Source organism: Cutaneotrichosporon oleaginosum, assembly GCF_008065305.1.
Source record: "Cutaneotrichosporon oleaginosum strain ATCC 20508 chromosome Unknown ATCC20508_contig05, whole genome shotgun sequence".
Taxonomy (NCBI): Eukaryota; Fungi; Basidiomycota; class Tremellomycetes; order Trichosporonales; family Trichosporonaceae; genus Cutaneotrichosporon; species Cutaneotrichosporon oleaginosum.
Genome location: NW_027072174.1, coordinates 1,096,358 through 1,121,959, shown reverse-complemented (window position 1 = coordinate 1,121,959; position 25,602 = coordinate 1,096,358). Strand labels below are relative to the sequence as shown.

At 61.4% G+C, this 25,602-nt stretch overlaps 10 protein-coding genes across 10 annotated transcripts; 5 read left to right on the top strand and 5 right to left on the bottom strand.

The window, feature by feature from the left end:
• Positions 1 to 6: 6 nt before the first annotated feature.
• On the bottom strand, positions 7 to 4,115 carry COLE_05976 (uncharacterized protein; the record flags this gene model as incomplete). Its single annotated transcript, XM_018421112.2, has 4 exons — positions 7 to 2,721; positions 2,756 to 3,277; positions 3,310 to 3,996; positions 4,062 to 4,115. The coding sequence occupies 4 exons, from the start codon at positions 4,113 to 4,115 to the stop codon at positions 7 to 9; spliced, it is 3,978 nt and encodes a 1,325-aa protein (XP_018282440.1).
• A 2,123-nt stretch (positions 4,116 to 6,238) lies between these two features.
• COLE_05975 (uncharacterized protein) lies at positions 6,239 to 7,427 on the top strand (the record flags this gene model as incomplete). Its single annotated transcript, XM_018420156.1, has 2 exons — positions 6,239 to 6,745; positions 6,801 to 7,427. The coding sequence occupies 2 exons, from the start codon at positions 6,239 to 6,241 to the stop codon at positions 7,425 to 7,427; spliced, it is 1,134 nt and encodes a 377-aa protein (XP_018282439.1).
• A 2,986-nt stretch (positions 7,428 to 10,413) lies between these two features.
• Positions 10,414 to 11,753, top strand: COLE_05974 (uncharacterized protein; the record flags this gene model as incomplete). The annotated part of the gene is made up of 2 exons (XM_018421852.2): positions 10,414 to 11,330; positions 11,363 to 11,753. The coding sequence occupies 2 exons, from the start codon at positions 10,414 to 10,416 to the stop codon at positions 11,751 to 11,753; spliced, it is 1,308 nt and encodes a 435-aa protein (XP_018282438.1).
• Positions 11,754 to 12,602: 849 nt separating this feature from the next.
• On the bottom strand, positions 12,603 to 13,668 carry COLE_05973 (uncharacterized protein; the record flags this gene model as incomplete). Its single annotated transcript, XM_018421851.2, has 3 exons — positions 12,603 to 13,067; positions 13,101 to 13,446; positions 13,496 to 13,668. The coding sequence occupies 3 exons, from the start codon at positions 13,666 to 13,668 to the stop codon at positions 12,603 to 12,605; spliced, it is 984 nt and encodes a 327-aa protein (XP_018282437.1).
• A 231-nt stretch (positions 13,669 to 13,899) lies between these two features.
• On the top strand, positions 13,900 to 14,439 carry COLE_05972 (uncharacterized protein; the record flags this gene model as incomplete). Its single annotated transcript, XM_018427501.2, has 1 exon — positions 13,900 to 14,439. The coding sequence occupies one exon, from the start codon at positions 13,900 to 13,902 to the stop codon at positions 14,437 to 14,439; it is 540 nt and encodes a 179-aa protein (XP_018282436.1).
• A 104-nt stretch (positions 14,440 to 14,543) lies between these two features.
• On the bottom strand, positions 14,544 to 15,236 carry COLE_05971 (uncharacterized protein; the record flags this gene model as incomplete). The annotated part of the gene is made up of 1 exon (XM_018421850.2): positions 14,544 to 15,236. One exon carries the CDS (start codon positions 15,234 to 15,236, stop codon positions 14,544 to 14,546), a length of 693 nt encoding a protein of 230 aa, XP_018282435.1.
• A 332-nt stretch (positions 15,237 to 15,568) lies between these two features.
• COLE_05970 (uncharacterized protein) lies at positions 15,569 to 16,714 on the top strand (the record flags this gene model as incomplete). Its single annotated transcript, XM_018421849.2, has 1 exon — positions 15,569 to 16,714. The coding sequence occupies one exon, from the start codon at positions 15,569 to 15,571 to the stop codon at positions 16,712 to 16,714; it is 1,146 nt and encodes a 381-aa protein (XP_018282434.1).
• A 370-nt stretch (positions 16,715 to 17,084) lies between these two features.
• On the bottom strand, positions 17,085 to 17,978 carry COLE_05969 (uncharacterized protein; the record flags this gene model as incomplete). Its single annotated transcript, XM_018425693.2, has 3 exons — positions 17,085 to 17,221; positions 17,287 to 17,425; positions 17,457 to 17,978. 3 exons carry the CDS (start codon positions 17,976 to 17,978, stop codon positions 17,085 to 17,087), a joined length of 798 nt encoding a protein of 265 aa, XP_018282433.1.
• Positions 17,979 to 18,315: 337 nt separating this feature from the next.
• COLE_05968 (uncharacterized protein) lies at positions 18,316 to 19,277 on the bottom strand (the record flags this gene model as incomplete). The annotated part of the gene is made up of 4 exons (XM_018421111.2): positions 18,316 to 18,467; positions 18,593 to 18,779; positions 19,081 to 19,180; positions 19,246 to 19,277. The coding sequence occupies 4 exons, from the start codon at positions 19,275 to 19,277 to the stop codon at positions 18,316 to 18,318; spliced, it is 471 nt and encodes a 156-aa protein (XP_018282432.1).
• A 335-nt stretch (positions 19,278 to 19,612) lies between these two features.
• Positions 19,613 to 20,151, top strand: COLE_05967 (uncharacterized protein; the record flags this gene model as incomplete). The annotated part of the gene is made up of 2 exons (XM_018421110.2): positions 19,613 to 19,663; positions 19,726 to 20,151. The coding sequence occupies 2 exons, from the start codon at positions 19,613 to 19,615 to the stop codon at positions 20,149 to 20,151; spliced, it is 477 nt and encodes a 158-aa protein (XP_018282431.1).
• Between the last annotated feature and the right edge of the window lie 5,451 nt (positions 20,152 to 25,602).

The window sequence follows — 25,602 nt, the reverse complement described above, 5'->3', positions numbered from 1 at the left end:
CCCCCGCTACAATGTAACGAGATCACCTTCACACGCCGAGCAGCAGTACATGATTTCGTCGCCGAACTGCTGCTGCCGCCGTGCTTCAGGCAAGGGTGCGGGGCTGGAGCGTCCGCTCCCGGTCTCGCTGACCGAGTCGAGGCGCAGTCCACTGCCTCTCCGCGGCAGATGTGGCCCCATACGCGCCTTGAGTGCGTTGAGCGACACCTGGCGCTTATGCCGCACGCTGGCAGGCAAGCCGGCGTCGAGTGAACGGTCGTGCCATCGCGGCGAGATGGGCGGCGACGGCGACCGCCCCTCGACCGGCGATATGAATAGCCCCGCTGCGCCGGCGCCGGCGCCGGCACCCGCGCTGCGCTGCAGCTCGGCATGCGCCGCCGTCATGTCCGCCAGCTGCCGCGCGAGGTCGTGCGCCCGCGAGCTCGCCGCGTGGCTCGACGACTCCAGCTGCCGTACCTTGGCTTGCAGGTCTGAGATCTCGAGCGCGTGCGCTGCCTGTGCCGAGGCCAGCGCCTCCTCGCCTGCCGTTGTCTTCGAGGCGGCCGCGCGCGCCGCGTCCAGGTCGCGCTTGAGCTGCTGCAGCGTCTTCTCCGCCTCGGCCTCTGAGGCGCGCGCAATGTCCAGGTCGACTTGGAGGTTCGTGACGCTCTCCTCGTGCTGGCGCGCCAGATCCCGTGCTGCATCCAGGTCGGACTCGAGGCGCTTGCGCGCTTCATCAGCGTCCTTTGCTGCCCGCTGAGCTGTTTCGAGATCCGACTTGAGCGCGCCCGCCGTCGCAACGTGTCCTTCTGAAGCGGACTTCAGCGCGTCCAGTTCGGCACGGAGAGACGAGGCGTTATCTTCGTGAGACTTCGCCTCCTTCCTCGCCTTCTCGAGGTCGCTCTTGAGGCTTGCCGCCGAGTCCTCGTGCTTCGACGAGGATGAACGCACTTCCTCGAGCTCGGATCGGAGGGTTGCCAGCGCAGCCTCAGCCTCCTTGGCCTTCTTCGCTGCTGCCGCTACTTCGGCCTTCAGACTCGAAGCCGCGTCGTCTTGCTTCTCGGATGCGGACCGGGCAGCGTCAAGCTCGACCTTGAGACTGTTGATCGACCCCTCATTCTCCTCGGCCTTAGACCGTGCCGAAGCGAGATCGCGCTCAAGCGACGCGACCTTGTGCTCCGTGTCCTTGGTCGCTTTGCGCGCGGCCTTGAGCTCAGTCGTCAGCTTGGTGAGGCTCGACTCGGCCTCCGAGTTCGCAGCCTCTTTGCTGTCCAGCGTCGCCTTGTGCTCGGCGACGGCTGCGCGCTCGCTCTCAAGGTCCGTCTTGAGGTCGACGATTGTGCCCTCCAGCTCGTCGGTAGTCTTGCGAAGCGCCGCGACTTCCTCTTCTGCCTTCCCCAGGCTCTTCTTCAATGACGCCAGCGAAGCCTCTTGTTCCTTGGCCGCTCTCTGCGCCGCTTCCAGATCCTTCTTCAGGCTCTTGGACGTCGCCTCGTACTCCTTGGACGACTTCTGCGAGGCTTCCAACTCCGATTGCAGCGAGGCAGCCATCTTCTCGTGCTCGGCTGACGTCTTTTGCGCCTTCTCCAGATCGGCACGCACAGACTTGAGCGTCGCTTCGGCCTCGGTAGTCTTCTTAGTCGCCGCATCCAGATCAGACTGCAGAGACTTTGCCGACGCCTCGTGCTTCTGTGCGCTCTTCTTGGATGTGTCCAGTTCCGCCTTCAGCTTGGTGATTGAAGCATCGCGCTCCTTAACCGTTCCCTGCGCGGCCTCGAGGTCGGAGGAGAGAGTAGCGATCGAGGCCTCATGCTTCTTGACGGCCGCATGCGCGGAGTCGAGATCCTTCTTGAGTGACGCAGAGGTCGACTCGTGGTCCTTGCTCTTCGTCTGCAGGGCCTGAATTTCGGTCTTGAGCGTGGCGATGGTCGCCTCATGCTCCTTGATCTTGGCCTCAGCCTCCTTGAGCGAAGCAGTCGCCTTGGTGAGCTCGATGCGAGCTGTTTCAAGCTCCTTGGCATGCTTTCCTGCAGCATCCTTCTGTGCACTCTCAAGCTCCGACCGCAACTTCTTGATGGCGGCGTCGTGGTCGCTGCGAGTCTTCTCGAGCTCCTTGGCATGCTTGCCCGCAGTGTCCTTTCGCGCGGATTCATGCTCCGAGCGCAGTTTCTGGACGGCCGCGTCATGGTCGCTGCGCGCCTTCGCGAGCGCTTGACCATGCTCAGCACCCACGGATTCCAGCGCCTTCTTGTGGTCAGCCTGTGTCTCGCCGAGCGCCTTCTTGTGCGCGGCCTTGGAAGCGTCTAGTTCCTTCGCGTGCGCAGCCTTGGCGGCCTCCAGATCCTTCTTGGACGTGGCCGATGCCTCCTCGTGCTGCTTAACGGCAGCGGTAGCCTTGTCCAGCTCGGCCCTTAGGGTTGCAAGCCAAGCCTCGTGCTCTGATATCGTCCTTTGCGCCCTCTCGGCGTCGGCCCGCAGCGTCTTGATCGTCCCCTCCTTCTCGGTCGCGGCAGCCTGCGCCGAGTCGAGCTCACTCCGCAATATCGCGAGCTTTTCCTCCTGCTTCGAGACCTGCGAGCGCGCCGCCTCAAGGTCCGCGACAACGCTCTTGTGTTCAACCTGCAGCTTGGTGTGCGCGCTGGCGGTCTCGGAAAGAGTCTTCTCCGTCTTCTTCAGTTCGGACACCTCGGCCGTGAGGGCCTTGACGCGCTCCTCTAAGCCAGGCACCTTTTCGGCTTCGGGCTGAATGTCAGCTCGCACATCACACGCGTCTCACCTGTGCAGCGGCGAGCTTTTGTTCAAAGTCGGCTCGCTCCTTGTCCCAGCCCTGCTTGGTCGCGACCCAGCTGTCGATCGTCGCCGCTTGTTCAGCCTTCTCCTTCATCGTCTCGGCGACCTTGCCGCGCAGCTCGTCAAGCTGTGACACAAGGTCCGCATTCTCCTTGTGCAAGCCGTCGCGCTTCTTCTCGGCCGCGTCTGCGCGCTTGGTGGTCACCGAGAGGCTCTCCTTCGCCTTGGCGAGGTCGGCCGTGGCCTTCTTCAGTGCTTCCTCAGAGCCCGTGAGCGACTGGCTCGAAGCCTCGTGCTCGGCCTTGAGCTTGTCGTGGCTCGACACGAGGTCCTTGTGTCGTGTCTCCAAGCCCGCGTTGGTGCCGGCAAGCGCCTCGTGCTCCTTCCTGAGGGCATCGTGCGACGCACGGAGCTGCTTGAGTGACTCTTCGGCCTTGGCGCTCGACTCGCGCAGATCAGCCAGCTCCTTCTCCGTCGAAGACAAGCTCGCGGCGGCCTCGACGTTGCTCTGTCGTCAGCCCAGCCAGCGGCCAGACGCACCTGTTTCAACCTCCCGACCTCGGTCTCCAGTGCCCCCTCACGCTGCCGCGCACGTTCGAGCGTCTTTTCGAGCTCCGCCACGCGCTCACCCTCACGCCCCTCCCTCTCCTCGAGGTCGCCCTCCAGCGCCTCCTTGGCTGCGCGCACCTCCGCCGCCTCTTTCTGGGCGTCCGCGAGATCTTTCCTCATCTGTTCCAGATCCGCCGCGACGCCCTTGGCAGTGACGGCGGCCTCGTCAGCGGCCTTGATCCGTTCGCTGAGCTCGCGCTTCTCCTCCTCCATGCGCGCGGTGGCTTCGCGCGCCTCCGCGAGAAGTTGCTGGTCGGCACGGGCGGCAGATAGTTGGGAGGAGAGCTCGGCGACTTCCTTCTGCAGGTCGGCCCGTTCAGCCAGGAGGTTTGTTATTGATTCATGGAGGTTGGTGGCCGAGTCGCCCGATGCGCTTTTGGAAGGCGCCTGCCGCTCATCCTTCTCCTTCCCCTCCTCCTCTTTCACCTTCTCGGCCTGGGGCTCGGCGCCGTTCCTGTCGAGGGAGAGCGATGGGCGCTCGTCCAAGCTCAAGCTGGGGCGCGGCGACACGGACGCCGGCGTCTCAATGCCCGTCACGGCGGGGCTTGAGGGCGTGGCGGGCGTGCCGGACTCGGACGCCTTGGCCTTCTTGCCCTTCTCTTTACGGCGCTGGGCGAGCTGTGGTCAGCTGTGCGATCGGCGGAGAGCCACGCCTCGCCGGGCGAGGCGGGAAGGAGACTCACGAGCTTCTTGGCACGCTCGGCCTTGGCCTTGCGCTCTGCGTCCGCGTCCGACATGGCTGATGGTGATGGCGGCCGGAGAGGTGGAAAGTTGGACGCGGTAGACGTGTTCGAGGCGCCAAGTGAGCAGTGAGACAGTGCCTGGATTGCCTGGACCCTCCGCTCATGACGCGTGCCTCGGTTGATGGGTGGAGTGGAGGGGGAGCGGAACCAAATACGCGTGGGTGTCGCGTGGTAATTGATGGAGATCAGGTGACTTCCGGTGGAGATGCGAGTGCTCGAGATTGAGGCCAGCCATGCCAGCCAAATGGTTCAGAGCTTGACGGCGCTCATCAAGCTGAGCAAGAAGAAGAAGAACGTTCATGAGATATGGTTGAGCAAGAGTCATTGCGAGCAAGCATACCAACAAAGGACAGTAGTCCATAGGTCACACACAGCCTGCGCGCGGTAAAATAAACAGCAAAGCAGCCTGGTATTGCGGAAATCGACTTGGATAATGGCGGAGTTCGGCCTCTCAAACATCTGATCATCTGCATGATAAGTCTCAACCTCCTACGAATCGAGATCCAGGTCATCTTTCCCCTTTCGTTGGCAACGCTAAGCCAGCAAGTGCTCCATTGTGCCTCGTCCTCGACATTCACATGCACACCGCCTACATCCAGACCTGGAACCAAATATGGTGTCTGGAGTGAACGGCTGAACCATCAAAGGCTCACCTCGCGATGCTAGCCACACACTCCGCATTCCGTCAATGACATGCTTGATATCCACCTGCGAGCGCTAAATTGAGCAAGACCCGCGTTACTGAACCACGGTGCACCGGACCGGGCTCCGGCATGGCAGCATCATGTGATGTGAGCATGTGTCGAAGCGAAGGTGGCGGGATTGCCGCCAAGGACATTGGTAGATCTAGCGATCGGCAGTGAGGTTGTATGCATACGGCTGTTACATTTTCCGACCCGGTTTGTTGACATGATTTCGTCGGTGCTCCGCGACTTGTTCGCCCATCTTCGCTCTTGTTCGGGCGGCATCTCCTGGAGTACGGCGGCCCGAATGCCACGATCATGCATGCTCGTAGCATGAAGGCCTTGGGCCCGCAGCCGCGCAGGCGTTGCATCGGAATAGGGATCGCTAATTACAGACCGACGATGCGCATGCCGAAGGGAGGAATTGAGAGAATCTGGCAAATCCCCCTCTCATCCCTCTACGTCCCCCTCTTCATGCCGTTGTTGCCGACGCGTCGTTTGGTATACCTTGCCTCGGCTCGTCTGCATCCTCCATCCCATTTGTCATTCATCCCTGCCAGTCGCTAGGGAAACGACGAGGACGTGCTCATCGGCCGCCGCATTGTCTGCCTGCGCCTGGCTCACGCGCTCCTGATGGCGGTGATCACGCTCACTCCCCCGCACTTCTCTTCCTTCGTCTGGCTTCGGCCTCGGGCTTTGCTCTGAATTCTACGCAGACGCGGCAAGGTTTACTCAGATCGGACGACGACAACAAGATCCTGAACGCCAAATTTGTCTGCTTGGCGGGACGCGGGCAGCCCAGGTCCTCCCCCGGCAGTCACCAATTTTGGCACATTCGCCTTTTGCCACCCGCGCCACCGCCACCCTTAGGCGCGTCTGTGCTGTTTGCCACTTGCTTGCCCCGCCATCCCCGTTTGTCCCCCCGCTGTCTACATATTCAAGACAACTCGCACTCTCTCTTTCTCTTTCGGATCTTACATCTCTTGCTCACTAACACTCGCCCTCTTGCGTCAACTGCGTACTGCGCATTCCACCCCGTTACACGTCATCCCCCTTTTTTTCACCCCCACGTTCGTCACCTCCACTTTCGAGGTCCACCTCGGCTAGCTCGGCGTCACCCTCCCAGCACCCAACACAATCGACTCGCAATTGACACCCCGCTCGAGTATATCAATACAACACTCGTGCATCCTCTCATTCTATCATCTTCACATCCTCCCCATCTCCCGACTCTCCCACTGTTACACTCACACGTCCGTCAAACGTGTTTCCTCGCTTCACTCAATTCCCAATTGGGTCCATTTACCACCAACCCGCCCCCCATCGCACGTTCGTCCACACCCGTGCTTGAATCCCAACCAGGCCATCCCGGCCGCTTATAATTGGGATACTAGAGCCATAGACTACGCGCCCAACACCTAATCAATACCCATCATGTCCGCCAACCCCACCCCTAACACTCTCCTCGCGCCCCAGGCCGAGGTCTCCCTCCCCTCCTCCCTCGAGGTCACCCCCACGCTCGCACCCGCGAGCGACCCCTCTCCCGCCCTCTCGGAGATCGTCTCGCCTGCCCTTGAAGAGGCAGACAAGGGCTTTGAGCTTGATGCTCCCGTGGTCAAGCTCGACCCGCTTCCCGAGTGCTGGGGTCATCGGGGCGCGTCTGCGTCGTTCCCCGAGAACACGCGCCAGTCGTTTATTGAGGCCTGCAAAGCCGGCGCGGACGGCATCGAGACCGACATTCACGTGACGGCTGATAACGTGCTCGTCATGTTCCACGACCCGCGCCTCGAGCGCACGACCAACGGTACCGGTCTCATTCACGAGCAGCCGTGGCACGGTGTCCTCGAGCACGTGCGCACCAAGAAGGCCCCGCACCAGCCGATCCCCAAGTTCACTGAGGTGATCGACGTGCTGATGGCGTACCCGCGCGTCAAACTGAACGTGAGTTTCCTCTCCCCCGCAGCGTTCTGAAGCTGACTGGGCTCCGGCCCTACAGATCGACTGCAAAGTCGAGAACAACCCCTCCAAGCTATTCGGGCTTATCAAGGAGGCGCTGTCGGCCGTGCCGCAGTGGGAGACGGTGCTTGCGCCCCGTATCGTCCTCGGCCTGTGGCACCCCAAGTTCATTGAGCCTGCCGCGGTTATCCTCCCCACCGTCCGCCGTTTCTGCATCTCCATGTCCATCGCCGAGGTGCGCAAGTACTTCTACGACAAGTGCCACGGCTTCTCGGTCTGGTACCGCCCGCTCACGAGCGCCGCGGGCCAGCAGTTCCTCCGCGACTGTGCGCGCGCCGGCAAGGAGGTGTGCACGTGGACCGTCAACAGCCGCGAAGAGATGCTGCAGTGCGCGCGCTGGGGCGTCACAGCCATTATCTCCGACAAGCCCGAGCTGTGGCGCGACATCAAGCGCGACCTCGAGGCCGACCGCGCCAAGGCGCTCAAGCCGACCATGCAGTCCTACCTCCTCCCGTACTTGAACTACTACAACTACGCGGTCGGGTACCGGGCGAAGGCGCGCGAGGAGTTTGAGTACCTCGTGCGCGAGGGCGGCGCCTTTGATGCCCTTGAGGCTGTTGACGCCCTCGACGCCGTGCAACCCCTCCGGCCCGCCCAGCTCATTTAATCGAAGCGACGGCACTGGAATCCCATGATTCACGATTCCCAGCACATACTGGGCCCAATTCATCACGGCGATGGCGCCCGCCACGCCTTCATGTACATTTGTAATACTCTGGCCATATGCCATGTATCTTCGTACCGTATGGTGAAAATGCCGCAGTCGCCTGCGATCGGCAAGTGCAAGCATCCCGATGCAGCATGGAAGAGCCGGATATACCGGAGGCGGAATGCTCGCCGGAGAGTATTCGCGCACCATTCTCTGCAGCGGCCATCTGCAACTGCCAAACTGGTCGATCACAAGCTCTCATAACCCAGCCATGTCTCAGCCTGGCGCCACGGTCCACGCCACAGCGCCACGAGCGTGAAACGGCGACTATACAGCACCAATGGCGTGGTGTTTACAGCATAGCGCGTGTTCCTGCGCCAGCATGTGTTACAGTGGCCGTGCGTCACGCATGCTCGTTCTGCTGCTGTCTGCGGTCTGCGTGCGCCATCTGTCGTCGGCGTGAGACTCGCTCGACTCTCAACGCAGGCAAAGGACGAACGCGCGATCGCAGGCAAGATCACAAGACCTCGCTGTGGACAGGTGACAGATGAGATCACAGATGAGATCGCTGCCAAGGTCAGGCTTCTAGCAACATTGCGACATGTGGGGAGGGTGGGGGGAGGCCGGAGGATTTGGTGCACCGACCACCCGCACCGTGCGAGAACTGCCGTCACAGCTGTACAGCTGAGCCCGCGTGCGCAGCAGCCGCCCGAGCCGTCTTGTCTTGCCCGCCAATTCATAGCTGGTCCGAACAATGTCGGAATTTTAAGTGGTCTCCGTATGCCTCCATGCAGCAGACCGGCAGACCAGGTCCCCTCGCGGCTCGCAACCAGGCCTTCGGCCTCCGGATCCTGGCTCCTGGCTCCTAGCTCATGGCCATGCCAGCATGCCAGCATCCTTGACCAGCCATGGCCGTGAGCCTGGTGTCTGACCCTAACACCCTATCTCGCCGAGGCATTCGACGCTCGAGACAACGCACACCGATACTGAATTGATCGTTGTCCGGTCGCAAGATCGCCTCGAATAGTAACAGGTAAAAGGCTTGGCCTGCTCATTTGTAATCCGCAGCACCTGGTGAGCTACAGCGCTGAGTGCAGCTGCACCCCTAGGCAAACACCGGAGACTACACGCCACTGGTGAGGCCCAGCGCCTACCTCTCCACAAGATCATAAACACGATCGTCCGCCGCCCCCTCTTCTTTTTCTTCTCCTCTTCTCTGTTTCCTCGTACTGCGCCATGCTCCTCTTCCTCTTTGCGGCCCAAGCCGCCGCGTCCATCATCCCCCGACTAGACGGTGCGCATCCTCCCCTGCCCCCCCACTCTCCACCCCGCGCGCTCCACCCCGCTCCCCATCGCCGACTCCCACCCCGCGCGCGTTCTCTTCCACCGCCCGATCCCAACCAGCCCACACTCATCTCAGTGCCACCCTCAACAGACCCACAGCTGGACTTGCCACGCGCGCTCGCGCTCGTCGGCGTCGGCGTCATCGTCGCCTTCGTCCTCATTCTCCTCCTGTGCGTTTCTCCGCGAAGCGACGCTGATCGCAGCTCACACGAGGCAGGGCTTCTGGACGGCTACGAGACGACGGACCGGACGCTTGGGAGGGGGAGGGAGGCGGAGCGTGGGAGGGAGAAAGAGCGTGGGAGAGAGAAAGAGCGTGGGCGGCCGAAGAATACGCGGCCCCTCATCTCACAGGTGTAGCGTGTCCGCCACCCGAGCCGTCATATGGAGGCCCATCGGTGCGGCGCTGGCGCGGGGCCGTGTGGCGCGAAGTCAAGGGAGATAACGAACGGACGATGGCTTGTACTCTTGTATAGTGGTGGGCTGCATGCACGCCCATAATATTCACCTGGAATGTGCAGCAGGGTTGAATCTTCGAAACGGCGGGGGGGGGGGGGGGGGGGGGGGGGTGCGAAGGCGGCGATGCTCAGAGCCCCGAACCCCGAGTAAACCTAGAGAGATGACGAGCGCGAGCACGCCTTTATTCTATTCACAGTCACTTTTCCAGAACGCATGGGGCTGAGACCACGAGGCAAGCTGGATGTCTTTGAAGGCGCAGAAGGTCACTGCTCAATTGGCAGCTGACCTCGGAAGCAGAGCGCAGAAACCTGAACGGGTACGATAAGCGTAATTGGCTCTGGCGCATTAACCTTGCCCTCCCCGCATTCATGGCAAACCACGTTTCCCCTCCGTCGATAAAAGTGGGCAGCTGGCTGGCGATCTGGCGAACGGGGCACCCTAGAGCATGCAGGCATGTAGCTTGTAGACGAAGCTGTGCGAATGCGCACGATGTGCGCGTGACTATTTGTGTAGCGCATGGACTAGGGTGAGGGGGCGGGGGGCGGGGCCGAAGAGAGTGCAAGGGGGCGTCGAGATCCTCGGCGGTGCTGCTGCAACAGGCACGCACCGCTTCCATGGCCCATCCGTCGCTTCCCATACTCCCATTCCGCGCCTCACCCACGGACGGGAGCCGCTCAGCCTCGTCTCGTGACGCGCTGCCCTAGAGCCTAGGTGCGATGAGCCGAGAGGGGAGGTGCGTAGGTATGTGGAAAAACGCCGAAGGTAGGGATCAGGAAGAGAAGAGAGGGGGAGTTAGTCTGAGAAACGTGAGGTTGGGAGACAAAAGTGGGGAGAGCAAAAGAAAGAGAGAGAGAGACAGAGAGAGAGAGATGAGAATACGAGATGAAGATGTTGCAGTGCGGATCTCTTGCGGTGCAGACGCTGTGAAGGACGAAGGAAGCACGTTCCTCCCGTCCATGAGAATCCAGCCTTCCTCACCTCGACATTGAACATTGCTCCATCTCCTCTCACTCTCGTTGCTCTTCATTCATCCACATCATCCTGCTCCACAGCTCTCCTCTCCTCTCCTCTCCCCTCCCATCTCTCCTCCCCCTGCGTCGAATCTCGTCGAGCCGTCGGCACATACATCCCTCTCAGCGCCGCCATGGTGTCCGCCCGCCTCCTTGTAGGCATCGTTGCTGCGCTCATGGCGCACCTGGGAACCGCACAGAACTCTGACACCGCGGCCTCCGGCGACACCGATACTCTCTCTCCGTCCGAGACAGAGCCCGAGCCTCAGCCACCACACAACAGAGAGCACCGTAGAGACCCGCAGAATACAACTGCTCCCCCAGCTCAGCCGACCCCAGATCCCACTGACATCAAACCATCTGAGCTCGACCCAGTTTCACCCACCATAATCAACGCTGAGAGCCCACATGAATCTAAGGCTGCCAGTACCCACACCACCGCTCCTGCAGCCGGCAATGGGTCACCCTCTGTGGTGCCCTTGGTGTCACCAGGCGTCTCACTACTCTCTGTTCCGGCCCCAGCCAGCGCGTCCCCCAGCGCAGCAGCTCCGGTCAACCTCACCACGTGGACATACAACTACACCGTTGATCGCAACAGCCCCATGTTTCCTTTGGCGTGGATTCGGCTGCCTCCTGAGAATAGCTCGCAATCCTCGGAGACGACGTCTAGGCCACAGCTAGGTGCAACTGGCTTGGGCGGTGTGGGTTTTTCAGAGGCATTCTCTCCAACGAGCTCTGCCGTACCTCAGCCACCGACCTCCCTCGCACCTCAGGAAAACCAGATAGTCAATCGTCACGCCCGCCGCCAAGTGTCGCAGTCCGAAGCTGTTTCCAACTCTACTTTTTCCTTCACAGGAACCGGTGTCACCGTCAAAGGTGAAGGCTCCTTCATTCTCAAGACCGGCGACGGCACGGAGAAACGCTTCGATGCGGCAGAAACAAACGTCACCCTTGGCCAGCGAGTGGAGGACTACACCCTTAGCTTGGACAGTCCCAACTCGACCGTCACGCAGCTTATCGTCCACAGCATGTCTGAAATTGACCAGGATGCGTGAGTCATGTAGCACCAACCGCTGATGTTAGGGGATCGCCGTTCTGCGAGAACATCACCCTGGCCGAGGGGAGCAATCTTAAATCGGCTGCATGGCTTATCTTGACCGGCTCTGTCAGGGTACAAGATGGCGCTGCGATGCTGGAATCTGCCTCTTCCATGACAATCAAGCTACCCGACTCTGCTTCTCGTGTGGCGCTTTATGGAATCACCGACCCCTCTTTTGGTACTTACGTTGCCTCCAGCTCGGCTGTAGTTGACGGTGGTAAAAGCACCGGTTCCGCTCAGCGTGAACGAGCCGACGACGTCCTGTACTCTGATATTTCCTTCACTCCAAGGGCCAAGTTGTCGAACAGCCTCATCTTGAGGAGCACGGGTGGCAGGGTGGGCGTCAACAAATTCCAGATTTGTTATGCCTCGTGAGTGGTGGAATGAAACCACTAACTGTCAGAAGGGCTCGCCCCGATGACGCCCTCTCTTCCACCACCAGCAGCAGTGGCAGCGGCGGCGGCAAGAAATCGAATATCGGAGCCATCGTCGGCGGCGTAGTGGGTGGCCTCGCCTTCCTCATCATCGTAGGCGGCTTGTTCTTCTGGCTTCGTCGGCGCAAGCGCTCGTACGTCGCATTCATGAACACAGCTGACGACAGGAAGGAGGTTCCTGCCTATCAGACTGTCAGAGCGTTCACAGGCGGCGCCAGCCTTGAGGCGGCCCACACTACAAAAGAGATGGACAACTCACCCATCAGCACAACCGGATCGCACCACTACATGTACGCTACTTTCATGATTCCACTGACAGCAGCACGAGCGGCACAGCCGCCGGAGATCGTGAGGCGGGGCTCCTGGCTGCGCCCGTGTTCGGCGCGGAATTGTCGAACGGGCGCTCCGACTCGCGTGTACAACCCCTCTCGGGTGACGGGCATGGCAACGAGGGCGATGCGCTCCCAACCTATAACACCGACTGGAAGAGCACGGCCTCGGGCGATGTCAAGAAGCCACGGGGCTTTGTCGCCCGCCGTCCCTCTCAAGTCAGTCTTGCGACCACGTCTTCGACGATGTCAAGCGACTCGGACGAAGACGAGGACAACAATAACACCCTCCGCGCCAACCAGCGCAAGTCGACGTCCAAGAAGCGCGCGTCATCGTCCAAGCACCAGATGTGAGCAGTGACTGGTAGTCCGAGCGAGGCTGTAGTGTGGGAAGGGATGGAAGGCATTAGGAAGTTGTGACATTGCATTATGATTATACAACGATACGAACACAGTAAATGCTAGTGTGGCGGCCCGTGCAGTGTACACCCCTCAAGATCACAATCCTGCTTGTAGATGGGCGGCGCCACGGCGTCCTCAAGGATTGAACACCGTAGCTCTCGCAGGTCCTTTCGTGCCTCCCGCTGTTGTGCCCGGGTCATCTCCAGTTCCGCCTCGAGCTGTGCGCACACCACAGCGACCTTGTCGCGGCAGGTGGTGAAGTACTCCCTCATCTGGCGGCAGTACTCTCGACGCTCGGCGCCATCAAAAGGGACTCGCCCGGGGAACTTTGCGATGGACTGGTTCAAGGCGAGGATCTCGGACTCGAGCTGGCGCGCCTCGGTGTACCGCCTCCACTTCCGTTCGTCCTGGGTCAAGCCCGGCTCTTTCCCCATCCCGACGCCGAACACCGCATACCCCGAGACCTGGATGAGCTTCTCATACAGGCCAAGCACGGCGCGGTCGCGTTCGATACTCGCTTCGAGCTGGGTAAGCAGGGCGGGGGGGGCAAGACACACCTGCTCGATCATCATCCCGAGCGCCATAAGCGCGCTCTCCACCTCGTCCTCATCCGGATGTCCGGGCGTAGGGCCCTCAAACACCTCCTCGTACAGCTTGGTGAGCTCGCCATCGATCTCGGTGCGGCGCGCGGCGAGTTGCGCCAAATCGCCCTGTTGGGCCTGCAGCGCATCCACGGACGCCTCGAGCTCGTGCACGCGCGCCAGCATCGCCTGCCCGTCCGCAAACGCCGCCTCGTACTGTCTTTCGCGGGACGCGCGCTCCGCGTCCCCGCCCCGCTGCATGCGGAGGAACAGGCGGCGGTGTGGCGCCTTGAGTTCCGCGAGCGCTTCGTACGCCGCGCGTCTATCGTCAGTTCGCACAGAGCGAAGCGGCCGGGCACGCCAGCACGCACTGCTCCTTTTCGAGGCGCTCGCAGTCGTCCTTCGCGGACGCGAGCACCGCGCGCTCGGTATCGAGCTCGGCGATCTTCTCGTCGAGTGCGCGCGGGACGTTTTCGAGCTCGCGCCAGCTGGTGACGAGCATGTGGTGCTGTGCGGCATATTGTTCGATCTTGCTCAGAGGCATTGTGTTGCTCTAACACCGTCTGTGCCGGTGCGTATATAGCGTGCCGCGGAGTGAGCGACAGGCACAGAATGCAGGGGCAGGTGTCACAGGCACGACGCACGCATCGCCGGACACCGCATCGCTCAGCGCCGCATCCGTACGGAAGAGCTGACGGAGCGCTCGGGCGTCGGCGAGACTTGGCACGCCGACGTGATGGGGGGTCGCTAAGTCCTGCAGGGGTGCTGGTTGACGATGCTTGGCAATCCGGCGTCGACGTCCAGCGTGTGGGGACATCACGCCCGGATTCGCAGGTCACGTGCCCATCCTATCGATATCCCTTCAAACATCAGCATACGCCGACGAGATTACGCCGCTACACCGCCTCAAATGTTAGGAGGGCCGAGATGCGACATGGACGGAGGACAATATCAGGCTGGCACAGCCCGTCGACAGCATGGTCGCGGCAAGCCGACGGCCCATGCGAAAGTGTGGCGCTGCCTCATGAGTGACTGCTCACGGTTCACGGCTCACGTCATGCCCCTCCCCCTCCGAAGACGCCGTCTGCGTCCAAGCACATCACCGGCCTACCCATCCTCCCCACCTCGTTCACAAACGATACAAAATACATCGCAGCGCACACACAGAGTCCATTGGAATGTGGAGGGAGGGTTGCTGTCGGGGATTGGGTGTGGCGCGGCAGGGCCTCGGGGGCCCATTGGGGCCCGACCAATGCTTGATCCAGGCCGATTTCGGGGGTCGCGAAGCCTTCTCGAAGGAGTGTGCGCGGGCTAGGGGCGTGGGGGAGCGCTGCTGCTTCTGGGACGTGGACAGAGGGACGTGGCAGAGGAGCAAACATGCAGGGCTGAAGTCAGCGCCGCAACGCAGAAGACATACCGTTACGCCTCGGGCCACGCCAGGCGCACGCGCTTGCCCCCCGCGCGGCCGGCGGCGGGAGCCCACCCGTCCGCCTCGTCGTGCCGGATAATGTCCCAGCCGCTCTCGATGCGGCGCTTGCGCGTGCTCACGCGCCGCGGCTTGGTGCCGATGATACTGTTGCGGCGGTTGGAGGCGGACGATGTGCGGCGTTGGCGGCGGGGGTCGTCTAGTCGGCGCTTGGACCCGACACCAGAGATGGACACGGACGCACGCCGCGGCGCCGGTGCCGGGAGCGGGAGCGGGGTCGGGGCGGTGATTTCGATGGAAGGCTTGGGGAGAGAAGGCTTCGAGGAGCAGCTGGAGTCGGAGGCCGAAGCAGAACTCATGCTAGGCACACTTGGCGGAGTGTCCTTGGGCTCGAGCACCTCGGGGATGACATCCTGCCCAAACTCGCCTGGACGTCGGCGTGTTCGTCTTGATGTGCGTGAGCCTACGCTTCCATTCCGGACGATGCGGGAGCCTGCAGTGGATCCGGCTGTGGACGCCGAGTGGCGGGTCTTGGGAATTGCGAGAAGCTCGAGCCCCTCGGTCTTGTCGAGATCGGGGTCGTCGCGACGCAAGAGAGGTCGTGGGTGGGAGATGGGTGTGGAGACAGGGGAACGACGGCGACGGCTCCGTCTGCGGAAGAAGGGGAGGGATAGGACGGCGCCCATTGAGCTAGAGGGGACGGAGGGAGGGTGGGAAGAGGACAATTGACAAGCAGGAGAGCGTTGTTGACATGAGATCCGTCGCAGCAACAGAGCGCCGCATGACGCAGGCACTCCCCACCGACATCCCCCCTCTATAGCCCTTGATTAGGATGGCGGGTTAGTGCGTAAACAATGGTATTTGTCTCACATTTCCCGAAAATGGTAATGTCCAGGCCTTGGCCTAATCTGCTTCCGCCATCACCAAGTTGCCACCCAACTCTCAACGAACCCTTCCTCTTTCTCAACGTTCATCATCACCATCTCCATTTGACTCCTCCTCTCAACCTCACCCTGTCATGGAGGAGGACGGCGGGAGCCTCCCCGGAGCTTCGCGTCGTGGGCTCGGCTTCTTTGCACCCGCCGTAACTATCCGTTCGCATACGCCGTCTTCATGGCAGGATGCTGGCCCAGCACCACGCGATTGGGCGTTATGGAAGGAGTGGAACATCAACCCCGCAGGACACGGAGGGCGGAAGGGTCCACCCGTCTTTGTTCTCGCGGAAAGCAGCTACGACGACCTCGGACGGAGCGTGACCGACGGCTACCAAGTCGACGTCGAGGAAGGCGAGAAGGAGAAAGATCGGGAGGGCAAGGAGGACGGCGCGTCCGTGGCGGACTGGTACCGCTCTCTTGCCAGCGCTAGCGTTAGTAAGGCGGCAAGTACAGCGAGCGCAAGTCCGAGTCCAGCACCGATCGATCACCCAAGACAATCCGCGACCGCATCTGCGCCGGCGTCCACACCATATTCTGCAACCTCCACATCCGCTCCACCTTCCTCCATCTCATCACCCACCACTGCCCCCATTCGCGTCCACCGCTCCGAGTGGTTCATCCGCCGCGCTCTAGTCTCCGCTGCCAAGGAATCACCTCAGCCACCTCCACCGCCTCCCACGTCCTCCTCAATCGGTTCAATGCTCAAAATTGACACTGCCAAGCCCGCACCACCTCCGATCCCTCGCTACGCCCTCGGCCCCGAGAATGTGGGCTTCTCGCGTCTTGCTGCGCTGGGGTGGGGCGGCGGTGGGCTGGGAAGGCCAGAGGGATGGACGGAGGAGGATGAGCTGCGCGCTCGCGAACGCGCACGCCTGGGGCGACTGGCAGAGGATCGGCCGCGTTCCGCGCCACCAGAAGCCAGCGGCATTGTCGATCTAACCGGCGACTCGGATGAGGAATGGGACGAGGAGGAGGCCATCAAGCATGGCCCGGGGCGCACAATGCCCATTGCGACTGCGCTCAAGTTCAACCGTCTTGGACTGGGTCGTGTTGCGGCCGACAAGCGCGTGTCACACTCACACGCTGAGATTGAGCGAGCACGCTTGCGAGGCGCTGGGAACCGGCACGACGGCAAGAGCGAACCTACCAAGAAGGCCAAGGTCAAGTGGGCGGAACGGGACCGGCGCGATCGGGAGCATAGGGCGCGTATCGCCGCTGCCCTGCGGTGACGCGTTGCTGCCCCTCGTTTGGATGTGGCATCGCGCTTGAAGACATCGGGAGAGCCCATCTACCACAGCGACAATTCCGCTCCTCGCGGCGGGCACCCAAACACGTCCGCCTCACGAGACAAGGCAATCATTAGATCACGTAATCCACCATCTGTTGTAACATGCATGACTGCCAGCTTGAGTTGTGGCGGTCGTGTTAAGCTTCCCACCAGGTGACATCACACCTACTTGAGTCAAGAGAAGCACCTCAGCCGCGAAGTACAACACTTATGACTGTCTACGCTCGCCTCACGATGTCTTGTCAAAGCGCATCCATGCTTGCGCACCCAGCACACAAACACTGAACCCATCATGCATGGCTACATCTAGTCTACAGCCGCTCGCGGGCGGCGTGCTCCAACCCGACCCAGTACTTTAGCTCGACGGCGAGCTCCTTGGCCCTCTGCAGCTCAGGAGGCTCTTTAGACAGGGCCTCCGTGATCTGGCGAGCGACATTATCGACCTTTTCTGCACGTCAGCGTACTCAACGGACGAGTGCGACGACCATCGCCATGGCCCACCTCGCAACTCACTCTGGTTAGCCTCCCGCAGTTCCTCGACCTCGTCCGATGTGGCCTCCTCGAGCTCTTCCCGCGCCTCAAGAATCTCCAATAGCAAGTCGTGGTCACTAACATGGTCCGTCTCCTTCGTATCGAGCCCGAACTGCTCAAGCTGGAATCAGCCTCGCCTCCATCAAACGCACAATGTACTCGGCGCGGGTCTGCGGGTTGGCCAACACCTCATACGCCTTATTCACGCGTGCGCTGAGAGCCGCGGCCATTTCGACGTCCCCCGAATTGCGGTCGGGATGCAGCGTCGCCTGCCGCCGCAGCATTTCGAGGCGGAGCGCGCGCGGGTCCAGCGCGTACCCGTGGGCCGGGAGGGCAGCAAGTTCCGCGGCGATGTCGAACGGCCGCCCTTCGCCGGGGTTGCGCGCGCCCACTGCCTCCTTCGCGGACGCGGGGGCCGGGATCGGGTCAGAGAGCGAGAGCAGACTGTGTAGTGACAATCCGGGGGGGATGGGGATGAGGGACGCGCAGGAGGGGCAGGGGGATGCGGGGAGAGGGATGGCGGCGCCGCATGATGGGCAGGGCCGGGTTGGGGCCCGCAAGCGCGGGGTGGTGGAGAGAGGCGAGGATGCGATGGGGAGGCGCAGCGCCAATCGCGCAACGCTGGGTCTCGCCGTCGTTGTGGCTGTTGCCGCACCCAGTCGCACGCCGCGCATGATTGTTCTTGGCCCTGTGAGCATTGTCGGTGGCTGATGTTGGAGTGGCGAGAATTATGGACGATGGACGATGGGGCCTTAGCCTGGCGACTACCTGCCTCATGTCGAACCTCCACCCTGGGTGGAAAGTTGTGACGTCGGCTCTCGGCAAACTCGGCCGATGCCCCGCCATTTCCAAGCCTCTCGGACCTCGGATACAGAGCGGGGCCACGGAATTTTCCAGCTCTCCGCCTCGCCGCTCCCTAAAGATCAATCACGACGTATGCATCATGCAGAGAGGTGTATGTGGTGGCCGAAGCCTTGGGGAATCCAGTGTACATGTACAAACGGTCTAGGCTTACGCAAGGGCGGGCTGGGCAGCCGGCTCTGGCAATTGCATGGCAGGAACGGGCTGGGCGAATGCACGCGACATGAGGACACCAACGCCCTCGAATACGCCGAGAAGGATACCACAACCGATGGCACCGCCGAGGGCGGCCTTTGGCCCACCTGGGGTCAGCGAAGTCCCGACAGACGAGAGCCAAGGCGTATGACAGCTGGTGCGCAGCACCGAGGCTTGCGGCGCCTTCGCCGTCTTCAGCTCCTTCGGTGCCTCGCAATTTATCGCTACTCACCGCGGAAGGCAAGGGTACCACCGACGCAGAAACCAGCAATGATGGCGTTCCAGGGGTCCTCCTTCTGGCGGTACCCCTTGACGGCACAGTCAAACGACGCGAAGAGACCACCCCAGATGCCGAAGTTTCCGCCGAGGACGGGAGCACGCGCCTTGATGGCCGAGAGGGATCCGGCAAGACGCTCGCCCTGGGGTCAGCGTTGAGCACAGCGAGAGGAGGCAAAGCGCAGCGCGGAGCGGAGAGCCTAGGGCGGGAGCGCGGTTGAAGAGGGAAGTGGACAGTTCAAAGCCGATCAGTGATCAACATCTCCACCCGACGCCGACTCCAGCAACATCGACGACCACTGGCTGCACTGAAGGCGACGAAACAACAAGGCAGAAACTGTATTTCGCGACTGACATGCTCGATGCACCGCCCGACACCGCTGCGCCTCATGTTGCCCCACGCCGCACCCCGACCATCACTCCGGCCGCGCCACCGTCACCTACCTTGGGGCTATTCCTCGCTCCCTTGATACCGTGCCAAATACCACCACCAATGGCGCCCATCGAGAACGCGCCGCCGAAGTCGTTGAGGATGACCCAAGGGCTAGCGTCAGTTCAGTTTTACAGAGTGGCCGAGTAGGCGAGCCGAGGAAGGTGGGAATGACGCACCATGGGTCGCGGGTGTGGTCGCCGTGGGACATGGTGATATGCTCGGAGGTGGGTGGGGGAGTGAGGGCGGGGACTAGGTCGGCGTGGGCGGCGTCGGCTCGCGGTGATGGGTCGTGAGAGATTAGTTGGAATGAAGATGGGTGGAGACGATGGCTGAGCGGCGAAAAAGACGGAAGCTTCGAGGGGGGACCGAATACGTGCCGCCCAAGATTTCACCCCGCATTACGAGCATGGCAACAACAACCACATCAGCCTCCTTTTGTACATCTCCACATCTGCCTCCTGCGCCGCTTCTGTCCTCATCGCGCACGCTCGACAATCCCCGTCGAGCCGTTACACATTCGCCTGTCCCTCCTTTCCCGGCACAATGAACGACGATCGCCCAAACGTCATCTTCGAGGACCGTTTCGAGGTTAAGGTGGGTACTCTGGGAACGCGCCGCTCCCTGCACTCGCTGCGCGTGCTCGTCGCTCACACCAGGCTGTCGACGAGGATGGCAAAAAGTTTGACCGCGTGTCCCGCATCAAGGCCGAGTCGCGCGACATGGGCATGAGCCTGCACCTGGACATTGCCAACGAGCTGTATCCACTGCAGACCGGGGAGGTGTTTTCATTGCTGCTCGCGCGCAGCCTCAAGCCCGAGGACGATGTGCCCGAGGAGGAGGACGGGGACGCGCCGCGCAAGATCAAGCGCGAGCTGTGGCGCGCAGATGATCAGGGCCTCGCCAACGACTACGACTACGTGCTCTTCGGCAAGGTGTACAAGTTCGACGATAGCGTGCGCGGCGACAACCAGACGACCGCGTATGCGTCGTTTGGGGGGTTGCTCATGGCGCTGCGCGGGAGCTTCCGTCACCTTGCGGGGGTGACGGTCGGCGAAAACGTGTACCTCCTCATGCGCAAGTAAGCATTAGCAAGGGCGCACGTCCACGCGCGCGACGGAGGATCTGGGTTAGAGACGCATGATAGACAGATGCATGTACCATTACAGATAACTATTACAAGACGTCAAGCTTCCGCGGGCCCCTTCACTAGTACGGAATCCCATTCTGGTACTTCTGGAAGCCGTCGTAGATGTCCGACCGCATGTTCTTGAACGCATTGTGGATCACGCCAAGCATGTACTCGCTTGCGCCCCGCTCGTTGAGGTGCAGCGCGAAGCGGTCGCGCAGGCGCTTAATCGTGCCCTCGCCCTTGAAACTGGGCAAGCCTGTGCCGAGCATGAGTGCGACAGTGTCGACGAGCTGGTCGGCATGCGGCCGGATGGCGAGGAACGCCTTGACGGTGAGCTCCGTGAACATCCTGTACCCCTGACTATCTCCACCGCCCATGAGCGCGACCATCTCTTTGTTAAGTTTGAAACTGCCCGCCTCAAACTTGATTCCGCCCGGACCGATGTCGAAAAGGAAGCCAAAGTCGATGTGCACGATGTGCCCCTCCCCATCAATCATGATGTTGCCGTTGTGTCGATCCTTAATTTGCAAAATGTAGCAGGCGACCGAGTAAGCCGCCATGCTCTGGATGAAGTTGAGGCGCGCGCGCTGGAATGATACCGTGTCCACGCCGCCGTACTTGTCCACAAAGTACTCAACGAGATCGTTGATCTGCGCGCGTCCCATCTCGTCACGCGACGTCGCGTTCGGAACCACGTCGATAACACCGCAGCCCGGCGCCGTTGCTGTCACGCGGTACGGGAAGAGGTAGAGCGTCAGACCCAGCTGCGTGAAGACGTTCTTGAACATCGCGATGAGCTGGAGCGCCAGCACGTCCTGCCGACAGTCGTCGCCGACCTTGAAAATTGCCGACTGCCAGACGTCATAGGTCACCTTGGGCGCATCCGTGTCCTCGATCACCGCATCCAGGTCAAGGCGCTCCTTCCGTACCTTGAAGGTAGCCATGAATGGCGCTTTAGCGTGCGACTGCAGCGGCCGACCAGACTTGCGGTCCAGGTCCACGACCACACCGTCAGGGTTGGAGGGGAGATACACGCCGATCTCCAGCTTGATCTTGGCCATCTCCTCGTCGATCTTGGCCTTCTTCTCCGGCTTTGTCTTTTTGATGTAAGGTTTGAGCTTGCCTGAGATGCTCGTAACCTCGCCAAAGAAGCCAAACTCGCGGTTATAGAACTCCTGTGCCTTGCCGCTGAGAGAGGCGACGATTCTGTCGACCATCCGCTCCAGCGTGGGCTTGAGTGAGTCGGGCTCCTCGCCATTGTCGTCCTTGAACATGTTCGCCTTCATGTTCCAGATGATCTGGTGGCAGAACAGCTGCGAGATCTTGGACGTCTCGAAAATGAAGCGCTCCACATAGCCCAAGGGATCGGCGCGCAGCGCCTGCACGACTTGCGGCACAAAGAAGAAGGTCAAGTCAACGGGGTGCTGCTCCAGCACGCGCATGGCGTACTGCAGAACAATAGGATCGTTCCCGTATCGCGGCTGGAAGTAGTCAAGGGCCTCGACGGGCGGCACCTTGTCCCAGATGAGCAGCCAGCGCAGATTGCGGCGCATCGACGGCTCGAGCTTGTCGCCGAGGAAGTATTGCAGCGCCTCAGGCACATGGAGTACGGCCTTCGGGTCTGCACGAACCAGTTTCACGAGCCTGGGCGTAACGGTTGTCGCGTTCTTGAACCGCTCAGCCATGTGAACGGCTACGGCGGGGTTCTGCCTCCACGCCTTGCGAACGAGGCTCGACCACTCTTCGGCCGACACGCTCGCTTCTACGGTATTGCTCTGAACGAGGTTCCGTCCACGGTCGTTGGCCGGGTTATACCACACGTTGAGGCGCTGAATCTCGTTCTCAACGAGTAACTGCATGAGTCTCACGCGGTCACGGTGCTGTGCAATGTAGTCCTGAAGTGATGTCGAGCCCGGGATGAGCCACGCCGCATCGCGGTCGCGCAGAGATGTCGTCGCATGGTCGCCACGGATGCTGTCCTTCGTAACGGCCTCGATGAAGTCCTGCAAAAGCTTGATCTCGGCGCCAACCTGGATGCGGTCGCTACCAAACGACCATTGCGGTCGGATGGCAAACCATGCGAATGAGGCCTGGAAGAGGAGGTCGCGGAAGCGGAGTTCCAGCAGCGCCTCAGTCTTGCTGCTTGCAAGGATCTGGAAGCCAAAGAGCAACAGCGAAAAGCGGACCTCCCGCGAAAGCGGGTGTGTGCTCATGTGGTCGGCCGCACCGAGGGAGCGCATCATCAAGCGTGCGAGCGAAATCATGATCCCCGCCTCGCTGTACTTGACGGCCTGGAACTGCGACGACAGCACCTGCAGTAGCAGCAAATGTGGGCGGAGGAGGCGGTCTGCCTTCTTCTTCTCGACGTCCATGATCTTCTTGTCGCTGGGCGTGTACTCGATCGGCGTCTCAAAGGGGTCGCGGTAGTTCATGCTCTTGCTAAACAGGCCCTTGTGCTCGCGAATAGTGCTGAGCCACCCGGCCGAGATCTCGCCCATGAGCGCAATCTCGGCCTCGGGGCGCTGGCGCACGAGCCAAGTCCACGCATCGATACCGGCCGCGATGGAAAGCGGCGAGAACACGGCCATTGGCAGTTCGGCGAGACAGTGGAGGATGTCGGCGTCCATGTGCGGCGAGGCGATCAGCACCGATACCGCACGGAGGAGCAGCCTGCGGATCTCGACGATCGACAGCGCCTCCTTCGTGTGCACCTTGTTGATGGCATCCGCCATTTGGGCCTTGAACGCGATACGCTCCCTGTTGGACGTGATAGCCGGTGCGTCCTTCTGCAATGACTGCAGGCCCTCGCGCAGGACGTGTCGAGCGCCACTGAGCTCGCCGTCGTAGTAGTTCTTGGCGGCGTACTGGCTCACGACAAGGTTCGAGCAGTCAGACTGCCACCCGCCGATGACGGGCATCATGGTCTCTTGCCGGTCGAGTCTGGAGATCGCCTTCGAGAAGTGCAGCGCTAGGCCGGCACCCATCTCGACGCTGTCGATGAGCAGCACGTCGCGCGACTCGTTAAGGTATGATTGCAGCGTCGACTGCACCTCGAGCGGGGCACGCGAGATAGCGAGCGTAAGCCATCGCTGCGCGACGCTGTACAACTGAGACGTGATCTCGTTGCGCACAGCGTAGTCGTCGGTAAGGACGAGCACGAGGTCGAGCCTTTCCGAGCGGAACTCATGAATGGGCGAATACTCGTCTGTGTACTGCATTTCGCATGAGCGGCGCATGAGCGTGAGTATCTCAAGCAGCGTGAATACGACCTTGCGGTCACACATGAGCGCCGAGAACGTCTCGATCACTGCCTTTGCCGCGTGCAGCGCCGCTTCGCGAACTCGTCGCATGCGGTGGGTGCAGAGCACAAAAATCTTGCGCACCTCCTCGCTTACGGATGGCGGCATGGAGTGCTGCACCGCGCGCATACTCAGCTGCCGAAGGAAGACACTGGTCAGTCTGGTCGAGATACCGGTGAGCGGACCGAGCATGGCGCTCTTGTTCACGGAGTCGTTGGTGAAGTACTGCAGCGTGACCGAGGGCTGTAAGTGCATTGTCCGCATCTCTTCGAGGTCGTTGATGGCAATCAACAGCGTGAGCTGTGGCGTCGACATGTTGCGAATGTCCGACGAGTACTTGGACGACGGGAGGATCTCGGATAGCGTCTGACGCATGCGGCTATTGATCTGATGTCAGCTGTGCGGAGGCGACGGTAACGCACCGACTGCGCGAAGTCCTTGCGCAAAACCGTGTTGTACTCAAGGTCGCTACCCACGAAGTCAGTGTTCTGCTCCTGGTACAGGGCCGGAGTCTTGCCGGCAATGATGGACAGCGCATTCTCCTCATGCTCGGACAAGATCGATTTGCCGTTCCTGGTGCTGAGACCAAACACGACGCACAGCAGCCACATATTGCGGAACTGCGAAACGGTTTCGGTCGAAGGGTTGTGGTCGGGTCGGTACGTCGGGTGTGACAAGAGCTCGGCGATGGGCAGAAGCAACGCCGCGAGCTGTGCCTTCGTGTCCTTCGCACGCTTCGCGCTGTCCGCGCGCAGTTGGGCGTACTTCTCCTTGTCGTTGCCATGGGTGCTCGAGATGCTAAGCATTTGGGTCTGCGTTCCCTTGTCGGCGAACAGGGTGAGCAGCTCAGACAGGTATCCGTCGGCAGCGGAGAGACGGTTGCCAAGACCCTTCGCGAGACGGGTCTGGGCCGCGAGAACGGCATTAGCGGACATCCTGGGATCCTCGGGATGTGATGAGCGGGATAGCTGCGAGAAGGCGCGGTAGACTTCCACCAAATCATCGTGTGAGCTGGCGAGGGCTAGTGGGACAAGATTCGTGACGATCGCAGACTCGGTCGCGATGTCGACGCCGCGCAGACGCTGTAACAGCATCGATATGGCCAGGTGAATGATATCGTCCCGACCCGTGTCAAGAGCTAGACGGGCAGCAATCTCCACGGCCGTCGTGCTGATGAGCTGCCGCTGCTCCTCTGAACGCTTGCCCGACACGAAGGACCTGGGATAGTCGCCATTGGGCATGGATCTCACGGACACAGCACCGGGGCCGATCGTCGTGCCGTGGTTGAGCACGCCGAGGAGAGAGTAGAGAGTAGACGAAATGGCGTCGTCATTCGACGACATCTCAATGCACATCGCGAGCGCGGTTGACGCGGCGCGGATGGTCGGGGAGAGCTCCATGCCCGATCCGTTGAACTCGCTCTCGAGTGCCGGCAATGGACTCATGAGCAGGCGGCGGAGGTGGTGCACGAGCCCATTGCCGAGTTCGGGGAAATTGCGCACCATGATGGCAAGACAAACAAATGCGCCCTGCAGCACACGCGCGTCGGAGATAGTTGACTGCTCGGAGAGGATGTTCTTGAGGCGCGCGACCTGCGGCGCCTCGGTGATGTGCTTGTGCAGGCCAAGGAGATTGAGGAGATGCAGCACGGCGACAGTGATATACACCTCCTCCTCGGCGTCGTGGCTGCCGAGCATACGGGAGATGTTGCAGAAACCTGGGCCTTCAGGCTCCATGAGCTCGGTCCACCACATGAGGGCGAATTTGTTCGTCGCCTCGAGAGCCTCTACACCTGCGCTGAAGTCGGAAAGCTGATCGTCCACAACAGGGTCAGCGAGAAGCGCCTGGGTCTGACTCTTCCACACTGGAGAGGTGAGATTATCTTCCTGCGCAATGGTGTGCGTGGCGCTGGCGAACACGGCCTGGTCGACCTCAGTCACCGGCGCTAGCGCGCGCACCAAGACGATGTTCGCGATCTCCGTAATGAGGAGTGCGACGCCGGCAGGCGACGCAGGGTGGGCCGCGGTGTTGAAGGCGGGCGTGTAGCTTCTTGCGCCCTCTTGCACGGCATTGTGCACGGCGGCCGGCTGGCCGATGGCCACTAC